At 36.6% G+C, this 15,987-nt stretch overlaps 1 protein-coding gene across 2 annotated transcripts in view; it reads left to right on the plus strand.

Moving 5' to 3' along the window:
- PIP4K2A (phosphatidylinositol-5-phosphate 4-kinase type 2 alpha) overlaps positions 1 to 15,331 on the plus strand; it is a 105,646-nt gene extending 90,315 nt beyond the window's left edge. Inside the window, exons 7-10 of one of the 2 annotated variants that reach the window (XM_030446011.1) lie at positions 7,529 to 7,642; positions 10,783 to 11,026; positions 12,066 to 12,169; positions 13,051 to 15,331. In XM_030446011.1, the coding sequence (XP_030301871.1) occupies positions 7,529 to 7,642; positions 10,783 to 11,026; positions 12,066 to 12,169; positions 13,051 to 13,131 (543 nt within the window). In that variant the 3' untranslated portion in view covers positions 13,132 to 15,331. The remainder of the gene's footprint in view (positions 1 to 7,528; positions 7,643 to 10,782; positions 11,027 to 12,065; positions 12,170 to 13,050) is intronic. The other variant, XM_030446012.1, reaches the window with a different exon arrangement.
- The last annotated feature ends 656 nt before the right edge of the window (positions 15,332 to 15,987 follow it).

A 15,987-nucleotide genomic window follows, 5' to 3' on the forward strand; every position in this document is an offset into this window, starting at 1 on the left:
AATAATATTTTGCTTATTACATGTTTTTTATCTAAATCTTGGATTCTGCTGTTTGATTTGAAAGGGTTAGAAGAATCCTCTCCTTTGCCTGTGTTGTGGATGTTCAAAATATTCATTGCCACAGCAATCTGAATCTCCTACAGTAAGCAGTAAACTGCAGTGGTTTCCTTATCTAAACTACTCAAGTGTTTCTGACATAGTTTTTAAGCTTAAATAAAAATAAATAGCTTTTACGCTAAAATAAAGAAACTATATTTATACAAATAGACAAGGAAAGTTTGCTGTTGAAACTGAGCAGTGCTGAAGTCCTGCTATCATGGGATGTATCCCTGCATGCTGGGCACTGATTTCAGGGCCTTGAGGACTGCATGGGCATCAGTATGTAAATGGCCCATCATTTGTAACTGGCAAGTGTGAGCCCTGTAGAATGTTTATTCCTTTCCATTTTCTCTTACGTTGACTTCACTATTTCAAAGTTTTTTGTTGTCTTTTGTGGGCATTCCAGGCCAATCTTAAAGATGTTAAGTTCTTAATGTTAAATTTTGTCTTGAAAAAGGAAAAAAAGGCATATTTAGTAAATGCTCCGAAGAGATTTTGTCATCTTCTGTGTTAGAAGAAATTGCTCTGAATAATTAAACAAACCCAGACAATCTCAAATACTTGGCTGGTGTAGTAATTTATTAACTAATTTTTAGCCAGAGGCAATTTAAATCATCAATTTATTAATAACACCCTGAAATGACATTAATAATAATAGCAGTCCCATTAATGGCAGTGTTATTTAATTACTTATGATAAAGGTATCAACTACTATTCACATTTGAAAAACAGAAGAGTAATAAAACACAGGAAGCTTTTGGTGCTAAAATACAGGCCTAGAACATCTGGCAATGCTGTAGTTTTTAAGTAGGCTTTTAAGTAATTCACATTTCATTTCAAAAGCCAATATTCAAGTAAACAAATGGTTTTCAGAATATTGAGCATAGTGTGTTAGCTTCTTTTAAGGCTGCAGAAGCCAGAAAACATGAGGAATGTTCAAATGGAGACTGCAAAGTTAGGTAAATTACTTTGAATTGGCAAACTTGGCTAAAAGGATGATATTCTTGAATGTCTATCCTATCTTGTTATTTACTCAATTAATAAATAAGGGTGGTCAATTATACAGAAAGATTTAATTAAGTGTAAAATAAGTAATCAGAAGTGCTTTTTCTACTTTAGTTTTGTAGTGTAAAATATGTATTAGTTGTCAACACTTTTTTATCAGTTTTTAGGAAGAAAAGCTGGCTGGAATGATTTTGAGAATGTTACTTTTCTGTCCTGTTTTCTGTTTGACTGTCTTCAGCTGTTTAGTATCCTAACATACTGATGATAAGCCCTGAAACTGTAATTTCATAATTTTGTGATAATCAGTGCAGAGACAAGCTTCATCCCTTTGATTTCACCCTAACAGAATTCATTTCATTTGCATTATATGTGATATTTTTCATAACAAAGGCATCACCTTCTTGGCAACAAGTATCATAACATGCACTTAAAGATTTCTTCAATTTTAAAATAACAATGCATTTCAACAATTGTCAAATTCTGACAGCTGCTTCTTTCTTTTTATGCTTTTTAACTGTCTTTGTTTTTTATGTTTATTTTTTTAATAGCAAGCATTTTCTATTCATTCCTTGGACAATTTTGCCCTCTTAAGTGAAACCAGGATAATGCAGAGCTCCCCTGGTGGTCTCTCTGCTCACAATTATGCTCGGCTTGCAGTATGGCATCAAATTAGCAGTTCCAGCTGAGTGTACTTGTACTTAAAAAGAACTTAAGCATGTTGCTTGTGAGTGAGCAGCTCCAAAGGAAATATGAAGAAAAATAAAATCTTAACTGAACTAAAGCCCACCATATTTCATCTTTCTTGAGCAATTTCAGAGATCAGAACATGCTTTTAAATTAATCCAAAACTGGTTTCACTGCCACCTCTGTAGTGTGTGTTGTTTCATAAATAAGTGTAAATGCATAAAAACAACGTTAAATTAATTTGAATAAGAGATTTTCTATTCAAGTTCCTTTTGGAAAAAAAAAAGCTGTAGTTGAGAGCTATGTTACATCTTAGTTAAATTTTATGGCGCATACATACCTCTGATATTTAGATTGGAAGATGCTACTTGATGTAACATATCACTTCTGTGCTTTACCTTTTATATTATATTAGAACACACAGGAATTTACTGATTTCTGAGAGGACAGTAATGACTAAAAAAAGGATTTGGGTATAGCAGCAAGATTACTCCATCTCGAGTTACATTTTTTCCTGGATTTTTTTGATAGTAATAGCTAAAACTTCATTCAAGATAGATCAACCCAAAATCTTAGCTGTTTTTTCCTGCTTCAAAATTGCTAATTTCAGAACAGCATTGTTTTGCTTACTTCATTTGGTGATTTCAGTCTTTTTCATATGCTGAGCCACATGGCATGTGTTGGATTCCTCTGTGAAATATAAATTCTGAAGTTGCATATAAAGACATTATAACTTCCAAAACATCACTTTGCAATGCAAGGCAAAGATAGGAGTAGACATTGAGTTCCAATTCCTATTTCAGTATTTAGCCTCCACATGACACCAACCCCATTACTGTTTTTTCAAAACAAATTATTTTGTCCTTGTCTTTTTTGTTTGTTTGTTTAAAATACGCTTTCCATATTTTAAAATAATTTTCAAATATTAAATTGGTCTTGCAGTTTATATGTTTCACGTTCAATTTTCAGCAGGAAGACTTTAACCCTGGAGATAATTCTGGATGCATTTCCCTGAGCATTCAATGTGTAGTTACTGCTTCAGTAGATACTTGAATTCCTAATCCATCCACAGTATCCTGTGCAGTGTTTTTGTCCTACAAAAGTGCTTGTTATGCTGGCTAAAACCATCGCAGTGTTCCTCTCAGACCCCATTTTGGGGTTACAGCCTATTCCCATTGCAATTTACAGTTCTGTGATGGAAAGTGCATCTGCAGCCCCTTGTATGGTTTGGAACCCCTGTCTAGGACAAAGCCAATTGTGCAAAGAAAGTTTGGACCCAGCTCCCATTGCTGCTGGAGGGAAGAAGTTGCAATCTTCAGCCTTCCAAAGAGAGTTCCAGTTACTCTTCCATCTTGTGGATCTAGTGACTCCAGACTTTTTGATTCAGTCAAACCCAGCTGTGCCAAATTATTGCACACTCTATTAAACATACAAACCTTTTTTTAAAAAATACTGCCTTTGATACATGCTGGTGAGCCCAGACAGTATAGAAGTTAATCTAACTTAGTTAATCTTTCTTTAAAAATTTATATATGAGCTATTCACTGTAAAAAGAAAGCCAGGGTGTGGAACTTCACTCTTGGCAGATGTTTTATGCCATTTTCAAAAGTTACAAACTCCAAGCCAAATTCTGCCATGATTGGCTGTGGGAATAACATGACTCTTAGGTAGTTCCAAGCAAACAGGAAGACTGCTCTGCAGCATTTCTCCTGCATCCTAATCTTTGCCTTTCTTAGGTGAGAAAATGCTGCCAGGTTGTGAAGACAGTGCATTTTTTTCAGTCCAGGACTTATTCTAAAACTTAACTGTCCTACAGTTGTTTCAGCAAGCTTCTTCTAAAACGTCAGCATTAGTGTTAGCCATGATTATTATTTTTGGTTGTGGTGCATCAGAATCCCTTTGAGGAAAAAAGCAATTGCTAATACCCACTTAAACACATGGGTTGCAGAATTGAGATGTGATAAGAAAGCTGCAAAATCTACTTCCGTGTTCATATAGAAATAAAGCTTCACCTGGTCTTTACCTTTCAATGATTGAGGTTTTCTCAAAAACAATTTTCAGAGGGCTGTTTTACCATAATTTTGTTTTTGACTAAGTCTTGATCATTCTGTCATCTTACTCAAAGAAAGCTTTATTGCTTTTCAGCCTTTTCAAAGGCAGAAAAATCTTCCTGCGATTAAAATTCTCTGTGACCATGGCAAACTTTGGAATGCAAACCTGGAGTGTGAGAATAACATGATTTTTAATAAATAAATACTCAATATTTGTAATATATATTGTGCCTTTCTTGCATCTTTAACTAGGGGATTAAAAACAATGGAGATGGTTCAGAAAAGAAATCTATTATTAATTTAGTGGAAGTAGTTAGATGTTCATCTCCTGTGCAGCTCTTAAAATATTTAGTTCTTTAATGATAGTGATATGTTCATTCTAATGAATTACTAGCTAGGAGAATCTTTTTCCAACAAGGATTTTGCTTCATTGGAAATATTTGAGACTTCATTAAAAATTAACTGTATCAATTATTTCATTAAAGCAAAGTCTCTATTTCTTCATTCACATAGTGCTTTAAACTGACACAATGTGGTTTTCTTTGTAATTATTACAATGCATAAGAACAAAATATACATATTAGGATTTTTCAGCATGAATGCACATATTATGAATTTTAAATGACTACAGGAGTCCCTCGTAGTTGCATATTTCATAAGTTTTAATTCCTAAATCCACAAATAAATTTTAAGACATGGGTTTCAGTTAAAGTACTACTAGAATCACTGCTAGTGCTGGCTTCATTAGTAATATTCAAGACTGCAACAATATCCTAGGGTTATTCACCTTTAAATAAACTGGAAGAATGGTATTGTCTAGTTCACACACACACACACACACACACAAAAAAAAAAAAAAAAAAAAAAAAAAAAGGGCATCATACAAATAGTGTGGTGACAAGAGCCCCTGACATAGGTTTTTAGTTTCAGTTTCTTATAGCAGTTTCACTGCTTCTCTTTCTTCCTTTTTTCTTTGCATGTCTCAGTACTGGATTTTAATTTAAGCAATTCTATACTTCACAGCTACAGGCACTTGGGTAAAGAAATAATACCTCAGATAAAAATCTTCAGAGATATTATTGAGGACTAGGGGAGACTGCACACAAAACAGTGAAGAGTTTGGGGTTTTGGGAGATCTGATTCACTGCCCTGAGTTTCTTAGGAATACCCCTTGGGTCTCATGCTGGCAGACAAGAAATGCGACTGGGTCAGCTTTGCTGCCTCACTTTTATTAAAAATAGACTACAGACAAGGTTAAAGTGGAGTGTGGCACCTGCACTAGCTCTAGTGTTTTCCAGAAAGGTGGTGTTTGTTTTTACTGAAGCTTGGACTGTCTTCAGTGGAGAAGCATCTTTCCCCCTCCCACAGCCCACTGGGTCTGGCTGCCCGGTGCCGGGCTCTGCAGGAAGTCTGTGGCAGAGCCTAGAGATAAACAACGTGCATCTCAGCATCTTAACCACAAGCACATCCTTCCTCTTTACCCAGCCCCCCAGCTTTAAACAGCATTAATAGTTGGGGGTTTTTTTCAGAGTTAATGGGTTTGTTTCACTCTAACCTCTCCCTAGTTTAATAAATAGCTTGGATATATGAGATGCAAAAATAATTGAGGGAATTTTTTTTTTTACTTTGGGCTAGAAATGAAGAGGCTTGGTTTCCTGCATTCTTTTCCTTGTATCATCTCTAATTTATTCATCCAAATTTCCTCTCCATTCTTAAGCATCCCACGCACTGGATTCCATCTTCTGGTGCTGGCAAGATCCCTGGATCCTCAGTCCCGCCTCTGCAGAGTTCACCCTCTCTGTGACAGTTTGCTCAATTGTGTATGATAATCTCTACAGCTGTTAGTCTGGAATGTTTATCTGATGTTTCCCCTACTATTTTTCATCCTAAATGATATACTGAGTAGGCCAGAAAGAAAATCAATGCACACTGTGCTGTCATATTGTAGTAAACAATTCATTGTGAACTTAAAGAAGTGTCTAACACCATTAAGTAAAGCACTGCAGGATGGCTTCTCCATAGGAGGATTCTGGGATGGATGAAGTTTAGATCTCCATCTCACCTCTGTGGTTTTTTTTTCTTTTTGTTTTAAATTAAAATAGAGAGTCTCTATCTAGAGGTTACTGGAGGGTACTTTAATATGTCAAAACATTCTACATGCAACACAGGAATAAATCAGAACAACCAGACTAGGATCTTATTTTTTTCCAGAGTTCCTAGGTGCCAGGATGCAATGGATTCAGCATGGATTCATAATTATTAAAATGTTACTAATTGCTTCAATAGTCTTGGGCAATTATTGGAAAAGAAGGGTCAATTATCTGAACAGAAACAGCATTCTGGGATCTTAAGCAATTCACATAAATTTGGACAGTTGGGGAACAGCATATTTTGGCCACTTGTGGGTGCACAACCCAACAGTGAAAAGACATTTTGGCCATTGTGAAGATCTCTAAGGGCATTTCAGGGTCTTTGATGATCCCATTTTAATACTGTGCATTAAAACATGTCTTCTGTACATTTTGGAGAAGAGACCCTCAGAGTTTCTTTTCCTTACTGTGGTGTAGGAAGAAAATTGCCTTTATGAAAAATACCATCTCCAGTTAGGTTATAAACAATGTCTGAGTAGTTAAACTTATGGAGGACATTGCAGTAGGCTGATGTTAAGTGCCTTTCATTCCTAACTGAAAATCAAGAGGAAATTATTTTATTCAAAGTTCTTATCAGTTCATGGTCATTGAGGGCAGGCAGAACTTGTTTTTTTTTGAACACTTCCTTCATAAAGAAAATGTTCTTCCCTACTATTGATTAAAAGTGAGGGCAGGCAGAAAGGCTGGTCATTGCTTTTAATGGGACAGTTTTTTAAAAGACTTGCAGAAGCCTCTATTACTTCTAGTTTGCTTGGCTAAATAACCTGAAGCTACTGTGTTTTTGTTTGTTGGCATGCTAGTTTTTTTTTTTAAGTAAACTTCAAGCCCTCAGAACATGGAGCCTGTTTGAGGGGTCTTAATACTGAAACCAGCAGTTTCTGGGTTTGTGCTGCTCATCTGAAAGTTTCTGGCTTTCCTTAGTGCTGTTGCAAATCACTTCACAGGAGAGGTGAAGATTATCAACTAATGCTCCAACATCAAGAAAGTTTAATTACTTATTTAAAAGACAATGGTCTGCTCTGGCATTTCTAACTTCTAGGCAGCATAATTACATAATTCATGTTCACTTGATGCTTTTTAAATAATCATTTGGTATTAGGCATTTATAAACATTCACAGTAGCTATGTAAAACACAGTCCAATCTGGCTTCATCCATGAGATCTGCTGCAGGCACTTTGTTACGTGGTGTGGGTTGTGTCTTGACTTCCCTTACTGCCGCTTTGACAAGTGGCATCTTGGAAGAAGCTTGATGCAAACAAAGGTTCAATGCAAATCAAGTACTGAGTCAAAGGTTTAGTCTCAGCTACATTTGCTGCAGGCCCAGGAAACTTCCACCTTGTAGGCCATTTACAGGAGAGCTAAAGGAAGCCAGCGGCTCCGTGGGTGCAGCTGTGGTAGGCACCTCGGCGTCCCCTCGGCGGTGCCGGTTCTGGGGCACAGGGTGGGTGCTGGGGTGCCTCTGCCAGCAGGGGAACCATAGGAGTTCACCACACTCCTCTTTGTGATCTTGCTCTTACAGGAGTTTTGGTTTGTTTTAGGCCAAAGAGCTGCCGACGTTCAAAGACAATGATTTTATAAACGATGGTCAAAAGATTCATATTGATGAGAATAACAAAAAGATGTTCCTTGAGAAACTCAAAAAGGATGTTGAGGTAAGAATGTGTCTGTTCAGTTGCATGTGATTAAAATGTGTGGCAAACTACAGATAGCCTGGGAAATCACACCTGTAATTCATTAATGAAAATACTTGTTTTAAGACTGTTTTAAGTGAAACAAAATTTAAACTTTCAGGAGTTGATCACTGCTTTTGCTGATGTGATAAATGGCTTGCTGCCATAGCTGGCTGCCATAACACTGTCCCTGCCTTGATGATGTGATGTTAACATGATGGTACTGCTTAGTACTTAAGCATTTTACCAGCCTAGTACTTCCAAATGCCCCCGAGAGAGGTGAGTATTATGAGTTGTATTTTACAGGTGGAGTTACACTGCAGCGGAGGACAGGCATGGTCCATAGTCCATAACAGAATACGTAGCATCCCCTGTGCACAGCCACACATCTTCTTTTTGATTCATACTAATAATCCAGTTTTAAATCATTCTTAGTATTGTAAGAGTAGAATGCCTCAATAATTTGTATACAGCACTTGGACTCGTTATTTTTGGACTACATTATTTTAATGTAGTTTTCTCATATAAATTTGTAATTGGCTGAATATAGCCAGTATTTAAAAGAAACGTGTTAATATGTCTATTTTATTATAACTCAGTTCATCAAATAAAAGAAAATAACTATTAGGTTGACTAGTTCACACAGCTTGACTTTAGTTTCCATAATTGAAAATAATGTCACTAAAAAAAATTTGCAATCCATAAATTCAGAGCCTTAAAAACTGTTTTCCTTGTTGAAAGAGACCTCATAGCAAAATGTCTCTGTGACTTAATAAGACTTTCAGCTATTTATATCAAAATGGCTCTGTGACTTGACATGTCTAGTTCTCCAGATTTGTATCTTAGTAGTACAAAACAAAAGTACTGTAACTTTGGAATTTATCCAATTATTTGCTTCTAGGAAATCTAATTTCCCATCATAATAATGATGAGAAATTTATGGTGATGATAAGTACAAAAACATAAATATTTGAAATACTGTGCTGGAAAACTGCTCTGCTGACGTCACAGATCCAGAGATAAGTTTATTTGGGTTTACAGTCTGTCCTCTTCTTACATGTACTGCTGTTGCTGACTAACTAAAAGCATTTTACAGTAAGTGGGTAGCCTATGACATCTTATGTATGTGCAATGAATGTGTAAGGTACTTTGTTGCCCCAGAAAGTGGATTGTGTGTGTGATCTACATTGTTTTCTGGATTGTAAATATGGTGGACTCCAGATCATGTCTTGAGAGGCTACATTTTATGGTTTTGAAGTTTATACAGTGCATTGTTAAATACCCATGGAAACCACAAGTGTGAAGTGATCTGATTCCCTGATTTCAACAATGCCAAGCTATTCTTTGAGCTTGTTTTTCTTCTAATGTTTCTTTTTCCTTTGTAAGGTAACTGACAGTAAGCAGTTTGTAACCAATGTGCTCAGGTTTCACTACAGTGAGAAGACATGCACAGCACTTGCTGTACAATCATCTCATCACACAATATTCATAGTTATCCCTATTATGGAGTAGTGCACTTCACTGTGTGACTTTAAATCTATTCTTGTTTGTCATTAAGTAACTTGTGTTACTGTATTTCTCTTATAGCTGAGTCTCATGTCCCCTTCTTGTTTTCAGACAAATACCTATTTCTGCTGGTTTGGTGGCCTTTTATCTATTTTCCTGCCCCCTCATTCCAGTGAAAATGTCCTGAGAAAAAGCACATATTTTTTCCATTTTAAATCAGATTATCTTTTCTTTGTGCTAATCTCTCTAAGTCTCTATGCTATCATCAGCAGCACACTTTTTGCAAGAACCATTTCCTTCTAATGTGCATTTCACTCATTTTTCCAGGAGTCTGTTCTTTTTAGTGCTTTTTCCATATGATTATTGGGAGATTGTCTCCTGTCTCACTCAATATTTATCAGCTACCTAATGATAAGATTTGAGTCATTGCACTCTGTTGCCTTTGGCCAGTCTCATTTGCTCTTGTATATCATGGTACATCATCTCTTCCAACCTAGCTCTCTTCTAGTCTTGTGATGTGTCTTTTAGTTTATTATAATGAAATGCATAGAAACTAATTTCTTCTTTCTTAAAACCTCTTCTCAATCTCATGATATTTCTTCTAGCACCCAAATTCAGTCATTTTTTCTCTGATTCTTTTTCTCAGAATCAGGATTTTGACAAAACTGTAATTTCTCATTTTATACTCCTCTCTTTCATCCCTGTTACTGTTCCAAGGTCTGTCTTAAATCCCTTCTCTGGTCTGCTCTAACTTCTTTTTTTTAGCCATTTGGAGTTTCTGAAAACTGAAACAAGTTGTGTTTTCACCCTCTTTCTATGCATATCATAAGCTGTGCCCCCACCAGTTCAAAATCACAGTATTGTTTCAAGCTGCAGCACAGCTCTGCCCTGCCTGCCCCTCACTTCCTGAACTGTTATCCCATCTTCTTGCTTTTGTACTTCCCTTATTTCCATCTTTCTCTCTTAGCTTTCTGCCTTATGCCAAAGGAATAACCTATATATCAGGTGCATTCATTTTTCAATCTTCAAATTCCCACACTCACTCTTCATTCAAAACCCCACTATATTCATATTCAGGTTTTGCTTGTATGGTTTAGATTGTGAGCCTGACACTGCCATAAGATGTAGAGCTTTGCTGCTTTCCACTGCAAGAATATTTAATTCTTTTTCATGATTCTTTAATAAGGCTTTAAAAGGGAATGAGAGGGTGGATTTAGCAGCAGTTTGTAGCATGCCATGTGCCTGATAGCACAGGGACTGGTCTGGACATCGAGCAGTGCCCAAATAGCCCTAATGGAAACATGAGGCAGGAGTGACAGTCATCAGCTCACCCAGGCACTGGTCTTTGCTGCAAGAAAATTATTTTTCCCTGATGATTTAGGTAGATTTAGGCTGCAACTTTTTTATGACAGACGTTGCAAGTGACTTGCTGTTAACTGTATCTCAGTAAATTCAAGTATCCTTCTGCTACCTTTCTTACTTAATCTTCCCGTTTCCTCTCTCTTGGCAGTGCCTGTTTTTCTTGACTGATCACATCTGTGTGCAACGTCTCCAGTTTGTAAGTGGAGCTTATATTTTTCAGTGATACTGATAAATTGCCTATTATCACTTTCTAGTTCCTTGCTCAGTTGAAACTCATGGACTACAGCTTGCTCGTTGGAATTCATGATGTTGAAAGAGCTGAACAGGAAGAAGTAGAGTGTGAAGAGAATGATGGAGAAGAGGAAGGTGAAAGTGATGGGACCCACCCCATTGGAACCCCTCCAGACAGTCCAGGAAACACACTGAACAGCTCACTGCCCTTGGCTCCAGGGGAATTTGATCCATCTATTGATGTTTATGGAATAAAATGCCATGAAAGTAAGTAGTAATAAATATTTTTGTGCTAAGATGTTTTGATTCTTATACCAGAATCCTGAAGTCTTCTCAGTCACATAATGGCAAAGCAAAACTGCAAAATACGAATTTGCTCTATGGAAGATTAAATGAGTTGTTCTGTAACAACAGGAGAAAATAGAAAGACAGCAATAACTTCTGCAGAAAGCAGAAGACACCTATAATATCATTGTTAGGAGTGCATTTCTTAAATATTTTGATATGTGGGGATGCAGTCAAATAATTCACCTACAACACAATCAAATCATATCCTGGCTTAGCTATTTATTTACAGCAGTTCTCAGTTAATTCATGGGGGTTTTTCCCCCCTTTCAAGAAATCTAGTATCCTTAATTGTTCTTTTCCTGGCAGATAAGAAAACTATGTTTAAAAAGTTTAGAAACAATGAGAAAAGCAGCATTCTGAATTAAATTTCACTTTTTGGGTTGCTTTGGTTGCTTTTTGAAAATCTGTGCCCTATATCTGTGTTCCAGCTAAGTAAGTCATTATAAGAAGAGTATAAGAATCCTGAAACTGGGTTTGGTGTTAGTGTGCAAAATTAAGTATAACTAGTTACTTGTGGCTGTTCAAGATAGGGGGGTTATCTTTTTTGTTTCTTCCCATAAGCATTTACATTCATAAATGCATGGTTTTATTCCTAAAAAAAAAAATATTATCTTGTTTGTTGAAAAGAAGCATTACTTTTCATATAAAGGTTCATATTTTTTCTACAAAGGAACATGAAATCTATATACTTGAAGTGAGCAATGATTCCTATTCCTATATGCTGGTGGTTTATTTTACACTCACTTGGGAGATTTTGCATTATTTATGAGTGCAACTAAATTCTCAAATGAGAATGGCTTGTGCCTTCCCAGGGTCTTTGCAGGTCCTGTGATTCTGACTGACATGAACCTCTCCTAGCTGCTGACTGAGACTTGTAAAGTCTCCTTTCTTAGAAGGAGAACTCAATATTAAGATGTCACCAAAGTCTTTCTTACTGCCATGTCTTTGCCATTTGCAGATGCACCTAGGAAGGAAGTATACTTTATGGCCATTATTGACATTCTTACTCATTATGATGCAAAAAAGAAAGCTGCCCATGCTGCTAAAACGGTAAAGCATGGGGTAAGTATCTGGGTTTGGGGTTTTTTTCCTCTGATTCCATTTACACTGCTGCATTTTTGTTGTTTTTTTGTGCTGATACAGCACAATTCAGAAAATCCAGGGAAAGGAGAAATAGATCAGAATTTTTTCAGGTCTTTTTCTAGTTGAATATGTAATAGGAAAGCAGCAAGTAACTGCTACATGTTATATACTGAGAACGGAGCACCCTCTTTTAGCTGTAAACATTTAAGTTTGTTCATTAATTGCATCCCCTTTTGTAAAACGGGAAAAAATATAAATATGTCTTAAAGCCATGAAAACCTCCAATAAAAAATATGAATGGAATTGTTACTTCATTGAAATAGCAGTTCTACAGCTTATTCAGTGAGTCCAGATTTAAATGCATACATGTTGAAAAGGTGTAAGGTATTGTTACCATATAATCCGAAGCATGTTATTTAGCATTCAAATAGCAATACACCTTACACAACTATTGACACACCAGATCTGATATGATAATTTAGTGTTCTCTATATGAAGGCACTGCTGCTCAGCAGGCCAGAATCTGTTGAAGTATCAGTGGGTTGCATAGTGAAAGGTGCAGTAGAAATTAGAGCAGAGAAGTGCAACGAAAGTAAAGGGAAGTAAGGGTAAGTAAAGAGGGAACAATTAAAAAATTAAAGACAGATGTCCTGCAGTTAGGGTGGTAAGTACTGAGTATCAGTGTTCTCACATGAAGCCTCAAAACAGATCATTCTTGTTGACAGCCATTACAATTTGTGCTTATAGTATCCGGGTCTGAGACTGCAAATGAAATTCATTGAGTGAGTAAGACTCGTGATGGCAAAGCATCGAGTAAAACACTGGCTCTTCCTTCTTTCCCCTCCCAATTCTCTCTGTAGGCTGGTGCAGAAATTTCAACTGTTAATCCTGAACAGTATTCAAAGCGCTTCTTGGACTTTATTGCCACCATCTTGACGTAACCTATCGTGTTACGTAGGACAGACACGAGGCCTGGGGACAGCAGCAGTGACTACAAGTGTAAGGCAAAAAAGGAACTCAGAGAAGCACTCATCTTGAAGAAAGCAACCCCTTTGTTTACATCTGCTGGCAAAGATGACTGAAGTGGGGTGGAGTACTCGCTTTAACAGCTGCCTGATATTCCCAGCATAGTTCTAGCTATTTCTGACTCTGTGTGCAAAAAAAAAATTAAAATAAATAAATAGAAAGGCTTATTCAGAGTGCACTGTGACAGTAATACTCTGATGCTACCAGCTGAAACGGAATAAATGAGCAAAGAGGTGTGGGGTGGGGAAGAGTAAATGCATGTTAAATCCACAATATTGATATCAAATTGTAAACTGTGGATCAGTTTATTTTTTGAACTAAAAAAGATACGTGACAGTATTCTCATGATGATGACGATAATAATAAAAACCTTACTGCGAATGTTACACCCTGCACACTGGCACTCCTTGAAAGAACAGCTGCAACAGCCCTTAGTGCCGGAGGCTTTTTCCATTTGGTTCCTAGCAGTTGGGATTTTTTTCCTTTTTTTTCTCCCTTTCCCATTTTTGTCTTCTTCTCAGCACATTGCGTCAGGAAATTCAGCCTCTCAGACATCTGAGAGACGGCTTCTCTTACAAAGAGCTAAAGTAATTCATGCTATGTGTACATTTTTGCTGCCGTAAACTTATGTTAAGGGAAAACTTTGCTTATTTCACTTTGTTATGTGAAGTTTTCATTTGTTTTTATATTATTGCAATATAGGAACTAATAATGTTACAAGATGAAAAAAAGCTTATCTGAAAAAGCGCATAGTTTTGGGCAATAGTAGCTCCATCTTTCGTCCATTGTGAAAGATGTGCACACTGATAGAAATTCCATTTGCTTGGATTTTACTGGGAATTTGAAGTTTAAATGCTTATGTTGTACTGTTGAAACAGCGATATTTTATTATAGATTATCCCTCAAAAAATGAACCCTGAATTTTACTGTTTACATTATTAGGAAAGCAGGGATATTTCTGAATTTCAGAGCCGTGTACAATATATGACTTTTGAGTTTACATGTAAAGTTATTTTGCAGTACAAATGAAGTAATGTTTGTCATCTTCCAAGGTGTGACGTGCAGTAGTGTACTAAAGTGAATGTCTCACTCACCTCCGTGATGGACTCTTTTACAATAAAAATGAAAAAAGGTATTTCAGAGGGATTTTTTCCGAAGGTTGTCTTTTAGCATCAAAATGACCTGTCCTACCATATACTGAAGTTTGATTGTATAGTACATTGCCTAAAACTGTGCTGATCACATTTAATGTGTTTAAAATTTTTAAACAACATTGTATTTCTTCTCTTCTTGTATTTTTCCCTGAAAGACTCCATGCTTGAAGAGACAAATTTACATATGCTTAAAAGTTTATCTACTTATACACTGTGCTAAAGCTGTGCCTTTAACATTTCTTTATTGAAATTGTTAGATTTCGTAGGCAACATAAGAGAAGTCAAACCTTCCCCATCATGGTTTGTAAGATGGATCAGGAGTGCCAGCATGCCTTCTCTGTTACTAATGCCAGTGCTGTTAAGCCTGCGACTGTGCATAACGTACATAGTGGTTTACTTCAGAGGAGCCTATACAATAAGAACCCCTTACACTCTCTTCAGCAGCCAAAGGCAATACTATCCCTGTTGCTGTGTACTAATTTTTTTTTCTCCTTTCTCCGACCCTTCCTACAGGATTTTTTGTTACATTTGACTTAGTGATGTCTGCAGCACTGTAATGTATGTGTATACTTTTGTATTGTATGTATTTAAATAAGTTGGTACTGTGGCTTGGTATTTTTTTTGTCCTCTCTCTATATACCCCAGCTGTCTACCTTCTCACCCAGTTTTTTTTTTCTAAAGCATGCTGTGGCTTTTTAGAAGTATGAGGCCACAGGGAGACCCTAAAGTAAAAATGAGGTACACCTATTGGGAGTACATGTCAAATTGCGGCCAACAAGTGTACATTTTTAGACAATATTAGACATTTACAGCAAAGCATTCTTTTTGTGTAGCATTTCTGTCACTCGTTGTTGATAAACTGTTTATTTGGACAGGGCAAGGAAGACTCACTGTATATGTTAGTGCTTAGATTACACTCCAAACATGAGCAAAGCTTTATAAAATAAAGCACTTTGATGACTCACTAGGTAAGTCATTGGTTCCTGTGTTTCAACTGACTTCTTATCATTTACAGGTGAATTTTGGATGTCAAAATGAATGTGTAGCCTATATCACAAAGGAAAAAAGAAGAAACTTAAACTTTTTATTAGATTTTAGACTGCTTCTTCCATGCTTACTTTAAGTGGCTTGAAATAACGTAGCCTTTGAGTTTTTGGGCTTAGGCTATTCTCTGAGAGTGAATACGTAATAGTATTTGGACAACTGTATGGACTAAATCCTTACATTACTGCAAAACCAGGATGATCATCCACAATAGATAATTGATAGAAGGACTGGCAGAACTTTGCTGACATGTGTAAGATCTTATGATAAAAGAGCTATTCAAAAAGTACTTGGGAATAAGCCCAAATAATTCATGGGGAGGAGGGAGGGCTTTCTGTTCTAGAATTTCAAGGCTTTGATCATTGGGGCTTTCAGCACATGACACAGCCTGTGCTGTGCATCGTGGGCAAATGGCAGAAAAGTGCCTTTTTGTCTTTTTTTTTTTCTGACTAACTTAATTCTCGTAATACATTTGTCACTTTGCAGTTCTTTTCAGTTTGTTTCACAGACGTAGGAAGACAATATTTTCCGCAATATTTCTACCTGTCAAATCCGGGTGATAGAATTAACGAT

This window comes from Calypte anna, chromosome 2 (genome assembly GCF_003957555.1).
Source record: "Calypte anna isolate BGI_N300 chromosome 2, bCalAnn1_v1.p, whole genome shotgun sequence".
NCBI classification, from domain to species: Eukaryota; Metazoa; Chordata; class Aves; order Apodiformes; family Trochilidae; genus Calypte; species Calypte anna.